Source organism: Aythya fuligula, chromosome 3 (genome assembly GCF_009819795.1).
Source record: "Aythya fuligula isolate bAytFul2 chromosome 3, bAytFul2.pri, whole genome shotgun sequence".
In the NCBI taxonomy this organism is placed as follows: Eukaryota; Metazoa; Chordata; class Aves; order Anseriformes; family Anatidae; genus Aythya; species Aythya fuligula.
Genome location: NC_045561.1, coordinates 25,072,158 through 25,090,896, shown reverse-complemented (window position 1 = coordinate 25,090,896; position 18,739 = coordinate 25,072,158). Strand labels below are relative to the sequence as shown.

General features: G+C 38.4%; 1 protein-coding gene across 6 annotated transcripts in view; it reads right to left on the bottom strand.

The window, feature by feature from the left end:
* The window catches only part of ACTN2 (actinin alpha 2), a 67,376-nt gene extending 55,913 nt beyond the window's left edge, over window positions 1-11,463 (bottom strand). For all 6 annotated transcript variants that reach the window (XM_032184722.1, XM_032184723.1, XM_032184727.1 and 3 more), the window contains exon 1: window positions 11,300-11,463. In XM_032184722.1, the coding sequence (XP_032040613.1) occupies window positions 11,300-11,434 (135 nt within the window). In that variant the 5' untranslated portion in view covers window positions 11,435-11,463. The remainder of the gene's footprint in view (window positions 1-11,299) is intronic.
* Between the last annotated feature and the right edge of the window lie 7,276 nt (window positions 11,464-18,739).

The following is an 18,739-nucleotide window of genomic DNA, read 5'->3' as shown; positions in this document are numbered from 1 at the left end:
CAGTCCTACGTATATTTTGAAAATTTAAAATACTGTAGTAAGTGAAAGAACTTTTACTTCACAAGCCTCAAAAATCAAATCCCATTGAAATAATAGCTGTGAAGCAAGCACATTCTGAACCACAGAATTAAGCAAGAGTAAAGCAAGACAAAAAGGCACAAAAGGACTAATGGAACAGCACAAGTGGAAATTTTTGTATAATCTACTTTTGGCTAGTGGCTTTTACTTTTTTTTCATATATTGATATTGTATTCCCATTGGAGAAAAAAAATTACGTGCATGATCTCTTTCAGTAGGCCATACTGTTCTAGCATTTAATAATCAACAAAGCATGGTAGATTTTTTTTATATGCAACACTGCCACATTTTTCATCTCAAAATGTCCCCTAATGAAATTAGCAGAAATAGAGAACCCACAAAGATCTACGCCTTGATAGAGACACGGTACTCACACTCAGCCTGACCAGGAGCGTTCACAATCCCAGCTGAACCTGAGGACAGTATTTTTCTGTAATATTGTAGTCTAACCTTAGAGCATGCAAGCCAGTCCCTGTTCCAATACACTGCACTTTGCAGAGCTTGAATTTACACTATAAAAACAAGTAATTCTACATTGCAAGTTGGAGTAGTGCAGCTATACTAGCTAGTATCTTACACAGTACTTGTGATCACAAAGTGCTTTACACCATGAAGCTCTTTGCAACCCATAGCTCCAAACAAACCAGTTCAGAATCAACTGTCAAAGCACTATATCTCTCAGTACACTGCAACATGTTGAGTGCAGCAAAGAAATATTGTACCATTTTGTTTTATAAAAGCTTTGATAGACTATCACCCATGTAATAAAGATTGCAACTTTGAATTTATATAAAAATATATATTTATATCTCCAAAACTGCTGTCCATCAGGAGAAAAGGAATTCACAGTGAAAATGCCAACAGGCTTGAAGGGAAGTGTTTCAGCAATGATAAAAAGGTTGAAGACAGCCAATTTTCTGGGGTTTATCTCCCTCTATATTCTTTTTCCAACTGTATGACTGGCCGCATCTTTGCTATCAGAGAATAAAAGCATAATCTCTGTTACATTTGCCACTACTGGCAAATTTAGAAAATGGAATATAGGTAATCCAAAAAGCGTCACAACTACTGTGATGGATCTGCAAAGGACAAAACTACAGGCGAAGCACACGCCTTTTATATTGCTTGAAGCTTTCTCTGAAGTATATTAAGCAATGAAAACACATCACCACTGCCCTATCAATGCAAACGAACCTTCTTATGAGACTGTATTTCCTATTCTCCATTCAAGTCTCAGGTCCTTCTTCTACCATCTGTGCCCTATAGTCCTCTCAGTTTCTTAAAGATTTCCTGAACTATCACAGATAGTGCTGGCTAACATTTTTATTTCAGTAGACACATATTTAAATGATCAAATGCAATCTAGAATGAGATGAAAGAAACATTCTCACATTATAGTATGGAAGGAAGTAAAGATATGTCCTCTGGAAATAGAAGGATTAATTAAAGTAGGCTAATCCAGGATTTAGTTGACTGGATTTCCAAATGTCTTTCCCTTGCTTTCTCTGTTGATTTCCTTCACTATGCTATCTTTATCCATTAATTATATACCACATTGCCAGGTGAGTAAGTAAATCATAAATAAATCCATCATAAATTGGTCAACACAGTCAATTTGAGGGGGATGAAAGTATGTTCTTATACAATTAATCAGCTTTCTTTAGAGCATTTCCGTAAACATAAAAATGTCTTCTGTATTTTTGATGAAATTAAAACAGATTCTGAAAGGTTTTCAATTGCACACACATCTTTGTTTTAAGGCCCTGACACCAAAATAGGATGGCGAAAAGTCACAGTCAGACCCCAAGATATTTACACAGTAAATTATGTCTCTGCACTGTCTTATGTGGCAGATTTGAAGACCACCAGATTGAATTTCACTTTTAGCCTACACTAAAGTCTCAGTTGACGCTCTTACAGAGGAAGAAAAACCTTGTGCTTTAATTCCCAATTACACAACGAAAAGCTCCTCTCTAGCCTGTGTGCCAAGTTACTAGACACTAGAACCACATTGGGACTTGTGCTTGGTCATGGAAGTGAAGGTCCCAGGCTACAGGAAAGCAAGCAACCTTCAGCCTCACATAGTGATTAGTTTGTTTTTTAATACCTATGCCAGCTACACGATATGTGCATGATACATAATACATGTATATACATGTATGGCTATAACTGCTTGTGAGGCTTCCCTGCAAACTACATTACTGAAATGATTTGTCTTTAAGAAGTGGTGAGAACCAGGGGAATAGGGTTACTTCAAATTATTTCAATGATATAGCAGAATATAGAAGATCATTGCACCAACAAACAGAAGAGACTAAGTCCACAGAAAAGAGTAGTGTCAAGGGTGGACAGATGCTTCACCAAAGAAAATGCATGGTGGAACTACACCCCAGAGTACAGCTGGAAACAGATTTGGACTACAGATATTGTTCGTAAACTAAAGAACCCCATTTAGGTGAAACAACACCCCAAAGCTACACAATCATTTATGTAATTTTTTATTTGCATTTAATGCAACAGAGTACCAGTTTTCTTTTAGTCTCATATGCATGCATGCAATGTCGTAATTCTTGCTGCAGTGAAAAGCAAATTTGCAACCGAGATTACATGTGAGTTTAAAAAAAAAATAAATCCCTTAAGGCTAAGCCTTTCTGGGAGTGCCAAAATAGTGGAATGACTTTCAGAGGTGCAAAATAAGACTGCAGTTCCTTCTAACGTCATTGGAAATGCCTGGGTGTCCAACACCTATAAAAATATGAGCGTTTCCTTAGATGCTTAAGGAGTAATCACGGGTGTTATTTTTAGACTAGGGTAGTCACTTTCTGCAGGCTCCTGCTATGGTAGTGGAGAGGAGCAACAATGTTCTAGGAAGCAGTTCAGAGTAGAAGCCACGTGCTCTGAGTTAGGTTCTGCTAGTTGTTATCAATGTAATGGATGGCTGGACTGCTTTTGCTTACAGTTTCTGTGGGTTTTGTTTGTTTGTTTGATGTGTTTGTTTTTTTAAAGAAAGAAACACAACGGGTATTACATTTCAAGTTGAAGAGATTCTGACAGTTAAGAGCAGGTGGGAAGAAGCATTTGAAGTAAACAGAATATCTTATTCACACATGGTACAATTAACACTTAATACTTTACTTCTTTAAAGCCTCCACACAAGTAACACAACCTTATTTTGGAGATATATGGACCAAGCGATATGCCCTTATAACTCAGAAGCAGGGAAAACTGGGAGTGGCAGCACCCATTTTTGCACTAAGAACATAAAATCAGGACTACTTTTGTCACCTGGGTACATGTGTGGGAATTCAAGGTCCAAATGTAAAAACAAAATAAACATCATTAGGTAGACAACTGGTAGCTTCTGCTTCCCCCTGGATAGGCCCTCTGAAGAATGAAACGTATTTCTACAAGCTACTATTTCAAGTAAGCACTTCATAAAAGGTGAACATTGTATTTCAAAGTCTTCCACCTCTACTTTTGTTCCAGCATTTACAATAACAGAGGAAAATCGTTATTGCAATAGCACCTGCCCTGTTATCCTCTCACACCAGTGGTTTGAGGATTACGAGGACCACGCTATCTCAGTTTGTATTGAAGAGGTACTTGTAGTGCCTGCAGGAAGAGCTCCTAAAGAACACATACGGAAACAGTCACAGAGGATTATCATTACATTGTATTTGCAGGTTAAATGATGTGGAAAGAGCTGACTTCTATTCTTTAAAGATATGTCTAATTTTATTAGATAGAAAAAAGAGCATTGTATAGCACTGGTGAAGATTATGATCACCTCCATGCTTCAGTCTCTCAACACGTGATATATTTAAATCCACCAAATCCAGTAATATTACAAGGACATATGTCACACACTGTTATGAGAGTGAAATGGAGTGCCCAATGTAAGTACATTTTCCTACTGGTATCAGCTGAGAGGAAAAATATATAGCCATGTAAGATGTATTCACTCAGCAATATTTCACTACTCACAACAGAGGAACAGCACGTCAGTTACACATTGTTCATCTGGGCATTAAGAGCTCAGAAAATATTTTATTCAGCAGTAAAACTATCCAAAATGACTCAACTTTGCCAACTATATAAACGCTTTTATATTTGTTTGCTTGCAAGTACATAAAATAACGTTCAGGTGGGACCTCTTTTTACTTGGACAAAGCTAAGCAGCACAAAATTCTTACCTAATTCTATATCACTTTCACAAGTGAAATGTCACCGATAATGTCCACCTGCATTTAGATGCGTAATCAAATGCATTCTCCCATGAGCAGGCTCTGTAGTATGATTTCTGAAACACTACCAATATCTATATAGTTCTCACAAGTAAAGAAAATCCTGTTGTTCAGCTTCAGTGAAATTAAATCAGTGCAATACAGAAATGACTACCTAAACATCAGTACACAGGTCTGAATTTGTGCAACAGTGATTAAATTTACGTTAGGCATTTGGTACCTGATTTTTCCATTACTGTGATGAAACCCCTTTGTCTTACTTGTAAGACAGACGATATGTTCTGGTGGAGGATTTTGAACTGTGTTGCCCCATTGGCAAACAGCAGACAAAGTTCAGCTTGCAAAGCTGTCTTAGTTTGAAGGCTGAGAACCCTCAGTGTCTTCCTAGCAAATGCCTCCCGTATCTCTCTACACAGCTCTCCAATGACCCAAACACAGATCCAGAGCAAAAGATGCAGACCTTCCTCCTCCAAGAGATTATTGCAAAGTCCACCGCTTAACACGCAGCTTTCCTCTAGCCCTTAAGCACCTTGGTTGCAGCTTATGGAAACCCACTTAGATCCACACTTTCTTCCAATCCTTATTGTCTTACTAATAGGATTAGGGTATCGGCAGACATTTCACCATACAAATTTCAGGGGAAGCTGCGCTGCATATCTGAGTGTATGTAGGAAGGTGGTAGGATTTGTTTCATGTTAAAAAATGTTTCTTATCAGACAGGAAAAGAGTTGGGGTTGCTCAGCCTAGAGAAGAGAAGGCTTTGGGGAGACCTTATAAAAGCCCTCACCTACAATAAAGATGGAGAAGGACCAGGGACCGTAGAGATAGGACAAGGGGGAATGGCTTCAAAATGAAAAAGGGTAGATTTAGATTAGACATTAGGAATAAATTCTTTACTATGAGGGTGGTAAGGCCCTGGAACAGGCTGCCCAGAGAAGCTCTGTGTGCCCCATCCCTGGAAGTGTTTAAGGCCAGATTGACTGGTGCTTTGGGCAACCTGCTCTGGTGGGAGGTGTCCCTGCCCATGGCACAAGGTTGGAACCAGGTGATCTTTAAGATCCCTTCCAACTCAAACCATTCTGTGGTTCTGTTCTTCTACGACTTCTTTTCAGAACCATATAGTTCTGTTTCTGGCAGATATAGACAAATGGGTGTCAACACTGAGGAGGCTGTTTGAGTTTAAACAGAAAAAAATAGAGTAATACTTTGATTCCTCACATTTGGTATTGATAAAGAAACCCTTCCCATTCTAAAAATCTACCTCCATAATCATTTCTTAATATGTGAATTTCAGAATAGCTTTACTTGCATTTTCCTCCATATATAAGCACCACCTTATTCAGGTCCCTCTCAGCTGCATGCTTCATTGATAGTTTGCAAGATTGAATATGAAGCACCTTGACAAAATATGATCATTCCACTATCCTTTCAGCATGTTCTTCTCAAACACCATTCCATGCAAGTAACATCAGCAAGAGGAATTTAACATGTTACTATTTTAAATAGCACTAATCTCTAAGAGGCCAATCACACAGAGCAAGGGGTAAACTCATCCTATATTTCTACAGAGTCCGTGTACCCTCATTGCAACTCTCCATAGGACTAGAAACACTGAAAATTTGTATCCTTCTGTTGCATCAGTGCCAAATATTGTGGGCAATTATAACCGTAGGATATGCTAAAAAAATGAAGACACACTGATAGCAAAAATGGAGTCTGTCCATTGACTACCAAGTTGTGAGTCAGACCCTATATGGGGCCATCTACCACTGAGAAGGTCATTTAAAGAGCACCCAGGATTTAAAAGGAGACAACAAATGTTTTGTGCACGTGTGTGTTCTTAATATTAGAGTTTTGGGCACTCGTTTAAAAAGAAAGTTCTTGATGCAAATGGAGGAGAAGCATTTGGCCTTGGAGTGCTGAAATAGTGTTATCAAAAGGCATACACTCTGCACCTATACTGGCAAATAGCATTTGAAAGCACTTCGTACTTCTATAGAAGACAGCTAAAATGCTGACTGAATACTAAGAAAAAATAAAGTAGAGTCTAAAAAGGCAAAATTGTTTGCTATTCTAACTTTAAGTATCAATAGAAAGTTCTGCATTTCAACCTGCAGAAATTGTAAGACACCTACATCATGTTAATTCTGTGGAAAAAAGGTAAGGAAAGCAAAGAACTGCAGGATTGGACTCAGCATATCGTCTTTTATCCACAAAATAAAACTCTGCTTCCAACACCAGTACATGGTAGATTTTCTTCCAAACAAATGAAATCTCCAGCTGAAATTAGCTCTGAAGCTACTCAATCCAGTGTCCCAATCTTCCTAAGAAATATTCAACTGGGATTCCACACAGGTAAAAAGTGCCACCTCACTGAAAAAAACTCAAAAGATGGACTATGTCTCTATGTGCTATGAAGCTTCAATCCCAAGGCTAATTATTTGAGGAAAGAATTTAGTACAGTCTGAAAAAAAAAAAAAAAAAAAAAAAAACACACCACTGATTATTTCCATAGAATCTAAAAATAGAATTTTGCGCCAGGGGAGTTTTAGGTTAGATGTTAGGAAGAACTTCTTTACTGAAAGGGTTGTGAGGCATTGGAACAGGCTGCCCAGGGAAGTGGTGGAGTCACCATCCCTGGAAGTCTTCAAAAGAGGTTTAGATGGAGAGCTTAGGGATATGGTTTAGTGGGGACTGCTAGCGTTAGGTCAGAGGTTGGACTCGATGATCTTGAGGTCTCTTCCAACCTAGAAATTCTGTAAAAAAAAAAAAAAAAAAAATCCAGGCTGGATTACCCTCTACACACTGTAGATATTGCCATATTCTCCATGGCAATTATTTCAGCCCCGAGCCTGTAAATCCATGAGGAGTGGTTCTAGAGTACTGAACTTTCCTGGTGGCATCCAGCCTCTCCTGCCAATGTTTTTATGCCTCACATTTCTTTTTCATTCATTCAAGCTTGATCATTTCTCTCCTATTCCTGTATGAAGAATGAAGACATTTGCCTCTACTAGTTATCTGTCTTCTCATTCACCAGTACACTTTCCTTCAGGAAGAGGTTTCTGATAAGAAACATATTTAGATTCCATCCATAGAAGACCACACAGACTTCAGAGTGAATCCGGGACACTGACTGTAACTCTATTTATAGACACTGAAGTCAGACTGAACACAAGGTCAATTTCTCTTTGAGGCTACAGTGAACCTCTCTAATCAGCTGAACTTAATGAAGTTGTGCCAACACAAGGAAAAGAAGCATTTTGTCCATAATACATAGTCCTGGGTCTCTTCTTCCAATGAATTTGCCATAGTTGTGGCTTCTAAATGTATACATATATCTATATATATAGTGGGGTTTTTTGGTGTGTTTTTTGGGGGGGAGTTGGTGTTTTATTTTCAAGGACAACAGGAGTTGTATTGCCAGCCAAAGGAGGTAAAGCAGGTAAATCCTTATAGGTCACACTGAAAACGTAAATGAAAGAAAAAGTACTGTTTAACAACCACTCGCTAGTTGGCAGCTCAGACATGCTGCAAACAATACAGTATATTTGCATTTTAAGTACAGTTGTTCTAGGTTTCCAAAGCTAAGGGATATTGTATTTCCCTATGTTAAAGTTATACTGAAATACAGGTTAGTGACAATTAAAAGGTTTGCAGAATTTGTCAAATTTTTTTTTTTTTTTTTTTTGCAAGGTAAGAGAGAAATATAACATGGAGAGAAGAAATAACATATTTTAAGTCTTCCACGAGGAAATAACATTATTTTTTTAATTCCAGTCCAGCACAGTGGGGACTGAAAGACCACTCTGACATACCATAAAGCCAACTACTTCTATCAGTTGTTTAGAAATCACTACTCTTGCCCTCTTTTTTTAACCAGTAAGAAAACTGGTTAAAAAGGTGTAAGGAGGTTAACTGACTTAGTCTAAGGTTACAGAGTCAAGAAGACCATCCCACCACCTCTGGCCAGTCAGACTTAACTTTCTGATTTCTGTGTAGTACTGAAGAAACAAGGGGCCACTGGCAAAGATCTTTCAACTGCTGTTTATGCACATGTGGCCAATGGAAGTGTACTGGGTCAAGCAGTAGGCTTCAGAAGTTTCCAGTCTCATGGTTTCCATCCACATGCTCAAAAGGCTGTAGTTCTCTAGTTAGTTCCTACTGAAGGTAGCACATCCATCCAAAATACAATGAAGACAAACTATTTTTTTTGTTTAGTCTTTCTTTAAAATTTGCTATCTGAAGTTTCCAACCATATGATCTTAAGTTTTTAGTAATAGTGTCTAATGCAGCAAATGGTCAAATTGCTGTATTATCTTCATTTCTCGATTTGACACGGGCTAATTATTACCCTAACCAAAGTATTTTATTTGGTGTTAACATTCAGAGAGACAAAGCTAAGCTACTAGTGAGCCTTCTTTCATATAAGTATACTTCATATTTATTCTGACACCTGCAGCCACCAAGGAGACTGGATTACAGCAGACCATAATACTCTATGAACCATGGTTATAATTAGGTGTCACATCCATTGTAATCCTATGGACGTCATCATGTGTTACCAGCATCTGTTGACAGATCTCATACCAGGCATATCACTGAAATGGCAAGTCTGGAGAGGGCAGCCCACAATAGAAACAATGGCATTTATTTTTGGTGTGTTCCAAGACTGTCTAATAGAAAATATACACTGCCAACTGCCAGGGCTCCACTGAGATCACTTTTCTATATTATATTACCAGTTTGAACAGAGATCAGTGCCCATGTATCTGCAATCTTTTCCCAATAAACAAGATAATAAAGAACGTAATTCCTGCAACTGTCTTTAGAAAAAGAAGCCTTGAAATCTTAAAAAGTTTATCAGGACCTTTACATAAGACTACTTATTTTTCACATCATAGTAAATTCAGACTCCTTTCCAAGGCAAGGAATGAGGATCCCCCTCCTAAATTTTACTTATACGTGGCAACAATTATTAAAAACAAGCACTGGGGACAAGCAACATAAAGCAGCAAAGGCACTACCTATCTCTCTATTCTATGAAGGAAAGCTTTCATTTGTCAATGGGGAAAGGATACTTTCTGCTGAAGCACTGTGTTTGGAGAAATGGAGACAAAGACTTTGCAGTAGGGTCTTATATCAACTACTCCCTGCTCTTCTGTAAAAGTCAAGAGATTTACTGCAAACAAAAGAAAGCCTACAGAATTCAAATTCTCTTATTATTTATCTGCATTCTAGGAAAATTACATTAGAATACTGACTACCCTGTAACCTGTCCATTATTTAGTTTGAAAATGCAGCGTTTTCTGAAACGCTGGACAATTGAATCCTCATTATATGTAATCACAATGCGTTACTGCTGAGCAATTTCAAAAGATTAAAACTGACATCACTTTCATCCTCATTTATAAAATATCAAAATAAATACAAATTCACCATCTAAAGAGTGTAAAAGTAAAATGGACATCACTATTGATGTATAATAATTGGTGAGGAGTTGCAGCAGCTGGTAGATCAAGAAAAATGAACTTCAACCTAACCCTGAACTTTTCACACTATACTTGTACACCAGAATCTTAATAGGTGTGAATACAGGAAAATGAAATGCACAAACTCAAAGCAGGAGGAAAGCTACAAGTGAACGCTGAGAGGAAAATATTGGCTCTGCTAATTTTAATGGAAAAGCAAACACATTGGCAACCAACAATTCTAACAGCTCTTACTTCTATGGTCATATAGAATCCATGACTGTAACAGTGGGCCATATTGTCTTCAAATATATTTTTTGCAACTGTATTTTCTTGATTTCTGGATTTGACATGGGCTAAATATTACTGTAACCAAATTCCACAGAACTTTTTAACTTCTACTTGAATTTTTGGAGTGAGCTGCTCACCTATAGCAAAAACACATACCACCTTAGTTTAGAGCTCTGTTTCGTTCTCTCCCTCCCTTTTTTTCTTTCTTGCAACCAGCGGATAACCTTTTAATCCCAGATCTGTCAACTGTGACTTCAACATCACCTTTTACATTAGGAAGTACTAAATCCTTTATTGTATTTCACATCTCTCTTCCACGTGCTGTTTAAAACTCAGTCTTCTGAAATTAGATCTTTCAGAAATTACTAGAGTACCAAATCATTGACAAGTATATTGATAAGAGTTATAATCTGTGCCTATGCTCAGAAATAGCTCAGAAATAGGGCATAGGTAGTGCTTGGTGACATAATAGTTTTCCTATACCTAAAAGATGAGAAGTATTTCCTCTACAACAATGTATTCCAAGGAGTTTACAGATCTGTTTTTCACCCAGACAGTGAATGGCATGTGATTAACCTAGCTCATTAAATACACTTATCCATACCTATCCTGAATAAATTTCTAGGCAATATCTTCTTTGTAAGATCAGTCAGTTGCATTCAACAGTAAGTTCTAATAGGAGCTGAGCAGCCAGATCATGGTTTTGAAAGCGATCTCTCAGTCTCTCTCAGAAATACTGCAAGAAAACTTCTTTTTGCACAAATTTTAACAATTTCACGAAGCACCCTGGCTACAATTGCAATTTACACTTTTTGAGAAGCACTCAGGCACATACATCAATTCAGAAACTGCTTTCTGAAAGGAAGACCCAGGAAGTGCAGTTAAAAATCACTGGAATCTCTATCAACAACTAATATGTAAATGTAGAGGTACTGACAAAATATTGCTAGTACAATGTTAAAAAGACACATCTGACTCTTGTTAATCAGTGTCATCTTACACGTTTCAATTCAGAATCCAAAAATGGTGTGCTTTTTCCTCAAAATATGATATAATATATAACATATATGCTTTATACAATGGAAAATACACACTCTCTTCTAAAATAAGAAGCCCTTACTGCACAACCCTGCAATTCCAAATGTAGCATGGCTACATGAGAGGCCATAATTCCACAGAGATGCACATATACAGACACACATGACTTTATTTCCAGACCTTCCTTTGCTGTTTCTCCCATGCTGGGTCCAGGAGCAGGTCCCTGTCCCATTCTTCTTCTTGGGTCATGTACTCATCTTCTTCATAGTTGTAGGTATACTGCATGTTTGTTTCTATCTGGTTCATGCTGTTCATTCTACCCAGGGATCAGCTTCAACTGCTGTGGCTTCTACTACAGTTAAATACAGATATATTAAAGTTTAGTTTAGTCGCTGATGGGTTGTAGGTAGCAGTGTTGAATTTTTTTTCTTTTTCTTTTCCAAGGAGACAGGGTGTGAATAGCGATGAGTCTTGCCGAGAGCAGAGGCTGAAACTGCCAGGTAGGCACTGACCGGTGGTGCCCTTTCTTCCTTCCCTCTGTCTCCCTCTCCTCCTTCCCTTCCCTTCCTTCCCTTCCCTCCCTCGCTCGCTCTCTGTGCTGCTGCAGCTCCCTGCGGCTGACCCCCCGGAGAAGCCCGGCGCTGCCCATGGCCGCGGGTTATTATCGCCGCGGGGCTGTCACGTGGCCCCGCCGGCTGCCCCCCTCCCTCCCGCAGGCGCCGAGGGGGCAGCGAGAGGGGAGGGCGGGCCGGGGAGCTCGCCAGCGCAACCGCTCTGACCAAAAAGATACCGCCCGCCCGTCTGCCTAAGGAGAGTTTTTTAAAATCTACTTACTTGTATTTCTCCAGGCTCGCGTATGGTTTGTTAATGTAGCACAACGTGGTTTGTCATCCGTCCGTGGCGACCCTTCAGTCACTTGTCACTGTCCTCTTCAGATTATGGGCACCAGAGCCAACGCAGAAGAGGACACCCGGGCGATGAGACAATGGCATTGGAGATCAGGTCTGGAGTTCAAGGAGAAAGTATGCATCACAACTGAGAAAAGCAACGTGGCTTCTTTTTTTTTTTTTTTTTTTTTTGTCCAGGACATGCCTGGTGCACCTCAAAAGCAGACACGTATAAGGGCACAGCAAGGTCTGCAGAAACAGTGACTTTAAAAAGTTTGACAGCAACCACACACCTGTGCTTTGCACAAAGTGAAATCTGACAAGATAGCACTGGGATCAGGCATATTGGCAACCATATTCCCTATCTCCTGTGTCATTTTATGTCAGTTGTCCTAGTGACAATGTTTCCCGAGGAACTGGCAAGTTTATTGTGTTCAGCTAGGTTGTCAGTAATGCCTGCACCCATCGGCCAAGGTCATCCTCCCTATGGGTGTCCATACCGGATACAATTTCAACCTTACAAAGAAAAAATGCTCACCAAAGCTGAGCTTTCAGAAGCCATGCCAAAGCCAGACACAAGAGAGAACTGTGTTCAATAAAGGCAACTACAGGTGCCTAAACCAATGTGAATGAATAATCAGGATAAGTAACAGCTAGAGAGCCTATGTCCTACACTCTCTACTACTATTTAAAGCTCTGCTTTCTGCCAAGTTGCCTTCTATCCTGCAAGTCCATGAAATATAGATGACCATACATACAAACTGTTCATATCTACCCATCAGTTCAAAAAAAAATCATAAATGTAACACGAGGATGGAAAATTTGAATTCAGAAGAGGTTTCTAGCACAAATGTTTCATGCAGTCAAATCAAGCTTAACTTCCTAAATTTGATCGACCTACCACAAGATAAATAGTCTAAAAATAAAAATCCAGGTCTAAGAAGCAAAATCAGAAATACACGCTTTTCACCTGCTCAATACAAATATTCTCAGGGTTGCTATAGTATTTCCATTTAAAATGATACAAACGGTGATGAATGCTGAGCACAGATGAACACTTTCTTAGGAAACTCTCAGCCCATGTCTAAAATAGTGATTACATTAAAAAAAAAAAAGTGTATGGAGGAACACATTATGCCTATGCTGATGTAATTTGTGTGTTTTATTCATTTGCTGGCCCTCGTCATATAACACGGTCCAGAGTGCCTGGGTCATGAAATAAAAACTGAGGCATTGTGATGACAATATCTGATGACACTGCAGATTAATGCTGGAATCAGATCCATGTCTAGATTTCTGTAAATCAAAGGAAAATCTACCCTCATTTTCTAAGATTTTGAAAGAAGGATGTATTTTTTTTTTTCTTAAATTATAACTGAATTTGCTCAAAACATAGCTGGTCACTGCTGAAACATTATGTCCATTTTTTCGTGTTTCATGTAATTAAGTAAACTTAGCACTTTAATAACAAAGCTGACCAAAATGTCATCATTGTTCCAAGGAACTAACACACAGAACCACAGAATCTCTATGATATTCTAAGAGAACGCTAAATAAATAAATAAACAAACAAACAAATAAATAAATAAATAAAACCCTCAAGTTGATTCCAAACAGGAATAAACTCAAATTTTTATGTGAGGGGCAAATATTTCAAAATCCACTTTTTATGTTATGTTAGTTCAATTTAGATGAAAAAATATTTCAGAATGAAAGAAGTTAACATTTTTTCATATTGAAAATGTCAAAATAATGGGCTTCAACCTTACCAATGTGCATTTTGAGAGAGATGAGCATTTTAACTGTTAAACAGGAAGCTAAATGTAACATCCTGATTTTAAAAGAACTGTCTATTTTGATGGTATCTGACCTGTTTTAGGTTCTCTAAATAACTGCTTACTGACCCTTAATCAGACAGCATGAGTAGGCAGGGAAGATATTTATAGATGAAGCATTAGGAGGAGTATCTGGTATTTTGTTTACTACTTTAATTTAATTTTATAAACGAACTGTGCAGATGGTAATGAGAAGCATATGAATGGAGGGCTATAGTGGAAAGAGAGCCAAAATGGAATTGTGACGACAAATCTGAAGTGCAAAGAGAGCTGACTCTTCCAGATCACCTAGAGAAAAGGAAAGCTGAGCCCAGCAGAGCAGTATGAGTCAAGCAGACATGGAGGGGCAGCAGTGTGCTCAATCAGCTTATTCCCACATCAGAGGTAGGTTAAGACTAACCCCACTAAAGCTGGCAGAGTAGCACAGCTAGAAACTGTGTATCCTTAAGAAGAGAGGAAATAAAACGAAAACAGAAATATACAAGCTGAGCAGAAGTCCTAAGAAGAGAAAGAGGAAGAAACAAGGTGACCCACATACATATAGAACTTTAAGCTGATGTGGCACTTGAGATCACACAGGTGTATTTGAGCAAGAAATAACACTATTTACAATATGTTAAGACAAAAAGAATATTCACATTTTCCAAACATATTAAAAAAAATAATGTGGTTCTGGAAGATCAAAAGAAATAGTGCAGAATAGTCAACTTTTTATCTTTTATTTGACAAGAGGTATGCAATTGTAGTTCATGCTAACATAAATGCCAGTAAAGGCTTACCCAGGAGAATGCTTACCCCCCAAACAATACCATGACCACAAGATATGATTTGCACTTTCCACATAAGAGGAGCACCAAGAAAGCCAGAACTTTACAAATAGGAGCAGCAGGTCTGTGAGTGAACTCATTCAGTATTTCTTATCACAGTTCCAGCTTACCAAGGATCTTTGAAACTAATATAATCTAAGCAAAAGCCTCCTGGCACATATTACTTTAAGCTCCTTGAGAAACACAGGGCTTTTCTAACTACCTTTAGTTAGCACGGTTCTCACTTCTGTGTCACCCTTTATCACCTTTTTTAATTAAATAGAAATTATCTCATGGTTTATTTTTAACATCCATTTGCTCCCCAAAAACCTGTCATATCATTCTTTCAAGAAATCACCCCTCCATATCTTCAGTGTTCATCAGACTTCCAATTCCTTTGACCTATTTCTTATTCTTCCCTCTTAAACTCTCAGAAAATCCAACTTTTTAATAGAACTTCAAAAATGCTGAAAATTTCAGTGATGTTTTTCCAGATTATTCTTCTATTTGAACTTGGAGATTTAGAATAAGAAATAAGCCAGATTTCTCTACTTAAATAATCATCTGTGAAATAATCAGCTGATGTGGAAGTGATCACCATTAGTCTTCACTTTTAACATTTCTGTATAGGAACACAACAGACCACCATCTGCCAAAATTGTCTCAGAAAGGCCACAGGAAAATAAAGGACCTTATGAGAGCTCCATAAATCAGAAGACTTTAAGCAATCACCTTTCCATATGCACAGCTTGTTTATCTGTGAAAAAGAACAGTAGGATGATTTTTCAGGGAAGAAGTCAATGAAACCAAAAAATTCAAAGTGACTGTTCACTTACTTAAACTGCTAACAGAAGCTTAAGAGGGATCAAAAAGCCCTTTTATTTTCAAAGCATGCCATAACTCTCTCAGAACATCACTTTGCTTGCAGCAGGTATCCACTACTTTAAAGCTTAACCAGAAAATGAACTACAGACCATCAAGATTGGGCCAAAATATTGGATTCTGTTAAAAATGATGTATGAATTTCCCAAATAAATCTAAACAGAAAAGGACAAGTGTTATAAGATGTGTTTATTTATGGGAGTTTGGGAGAAACAAGACTTTTTTTCTCCATTGCAATAAACACAAGCCTCTTTCATTTCAGAAAAAAAAAAAAAAAAAAAAAAAAATTTACTGTTCATTCATGTGTCTTTACATATTTAATTTAAATTCACTTCCTATTCCTGGAATGAACACATACGGAAGGAAGGGAGGGAAGAGAGCAAAGAAACATACATACAGGAACCAAAATTCTGATTCTGCCTGAGTTAAGGCAAAGCAGCACTGTGAACACAGCTCTCCCACATCTTGCACCAAGAGACACAGGCTTTGACTCTGAAAAAATCCAATATTAACTATACAAACAGTAAGTATGTACCATATATATGTATTTTAAAAGTATGCTCCTTCAAGTGACCGGTTTGGAAACACAAATGGAGAAAGAGAAAAAAAATGCATTGCTGACTTCATAGAAACAACTGCCGTCGTCAAAAGATCTCAACGTGCTTCATCAACTATATATAGAAACAACTTACTCTGCCCCTGAAATTCAGCCGTGGATGAAGTGTAGCAAGAAGCATTTATAGGACAGACAAATACTACCAAAGCATAGCTTGGGCTTCAGGACTATGGAGAAAATGCTGACTACACTGAGATCACTGGCTGTTGCCAACCCTTTGTGCAGAAGGAAAATCACGGGGCTGAGACACTGGGTGATCCACACCAACTGAAGATGCCCTATGTAACCTTCAGCAAGTCACTTCAAGTAAATTTTTCCTAAAAAGCTAGGTGTTGACCCATTAGACTGTTCTCAGTGATATAAAGAGAAACAAGCTTATTGTGCTGCACCCTTCCATCTCTAAAACATAGTCAAAGTTTCCTTTGGTTTTCAATGTCCACCTAGAACAGAGATTGTTTGGAGCAGAGGCCTTCTATCTCTAAAAGCCCTGATCAGCCCACAGAACAATTAAAATTACAGCGTGCTTTACCTACTCCAGCTCCATCTCTGTCTCACAGGTCTGTGTGTAGCCTGCAAACATGCCTGGTGGTATACTAGTACGCCAGGCTTGCTCAGGCATTCAGGGTCCCTCATACTCTGGAGGGGATGTCCCTATCATTCCTAGAGCCATGCCTGCAGCCTTGTAGTCTGCAGAGCAGGTGGTCCTGGTTCTCAGGAAACACTAGGTAAGCAGGAAACATTTAAAATCTGGTCTCTGCCACAGTATCACTGCACTAGTATGTAGTAATACGTGCTACATAATAGCAGTCATAAACTCAGATGTGAGCACAGAAAGATACAGCAGGGCAGTGGGCAAACCCTCTAGCAATGGCTGCTGCCACACTGCACTTACTCAAGATCACACCTTTTGAGAATAAGAGCCCTCAGCGCTTAAATTCCCACACATCTCTATTAAATACTTCAGAAAACAACATGATACCTCAACTTCCTAATCATTTCAGCTTGCTTCTTGAGGACACCTCTGTTGTTTAATGGTTCTTGTCTGAATAGGTGCAACTCACAGAAACAGAATAAATCGTGAGCTAAACAAAATCAGAAGTTTTGACAGACTGTTTGCAAAGATTAAAAAATGTAACATCATATGAAAAACTGGGAAATGTATATGGCAATTTATAAGCACACTGCAGTCAGCCTGTTAGCAGACTGAAGTTGTAGAGCAATATGCAGTTACAACGTAATACACACGGTAACAGGTGGGGAAACTACAAATAGTGCTGGCATAGGATTGGAAAAAATGGTGAGACAGAGCCAGGATTTTAAAAATGGTTCAGTGATGAGAGTGTAAGGAGCAGGACTGTGAGTATAGCATGGCCTATTACAAACCTTCAGAAGAGCCGTCATGTGTTCTGAGAACCCTGGCTGTGCTCCTGTTTTATGTTGGCTTAGCCTTACCACACAAAGATACAAAGCAAGGAAGAAACTGGGGGCCTAAGGCAATGCTAAAGCCTGCAACTGGCTACACAGTTTGTACTTCATGAATAGAACCAGCTCAAAAAAAAAAAAAAAAAAAAAAAAAAAAAAAAAAAAAAAACATTAGTCAGCCTGTGTGACCCAGGACTGATTTACTTCAGACATTTTTTTATCTTTTTTGTAAATGTAACATTATTCAGCAATAGTTTTGGTCACAGTAAGAAAGGAGAACACAGATGTATGCATGAGATAAGGAATACAGAGACAACATGCCTTTATTTATCTAAAAACAAAGGCTGTTAACTAAGTCAGAGTTTCCAGACAACAGTTATCTAGGGGGCACAGAGAAGATCTGGCAGGTTTTAAATCACTGAGGTATGAGGTAGAGATTATGGGCACAGGATATGGGCACTAGATATCAAACATTGCTGTGTTCTAATCTCAGCATTTGTACAGATTCACTGAATGACCTTAGAGAAGTTGCATTCTCTGTGCCCTCATTTCTCCTTCCAGATACACCGACATAATTTTATTAACATCTATGAAATTAAAATAATACACTCAAGAAGACAACTTGTTTGAACAAATTGCTAGTCTGTAAAAATTAGTACTAACTACTTATTGTTCATTCTACAGGAGTGACACAAAGATCAGTAAAAGGGGCAAATTCAGCCCTGTATAAGGCAACATTGGGCTTAACCTGAATTACTGTCAAACAGAGACAACACAGTCTTTTTGCAACACACATTGTGCAAGTTTTTCTTTTCCAGAACTCTTGTCCTGGCATCCTGTCCAACAAAGCTTTTCTCTGACGCTTAAGGTATATTAAGAATCAGCACGGAGAAAATGAGCAGTGTTCCTGCTGTGCCTGACGTTAAAGCAAGGCCTGTGTTTTCCAATTCCTGTTCCGAAGACAATTGTTCTTTTTCCAGCTATGATCTCTCTCACTAACTTTGGCCATATTCTCATCTCAGGAGCAATGGGTATCAGTTTTGGACAACATACTTTCCAGTTCAAGACTGGTTGTTCTTGAAATCTACCAGCAGCAATCCACTCATGCTGATGACTCTTGTCTATTCTCAATGTCTGGATGAGGATGAGTCACTTGTTTCTTCATTGGCTCA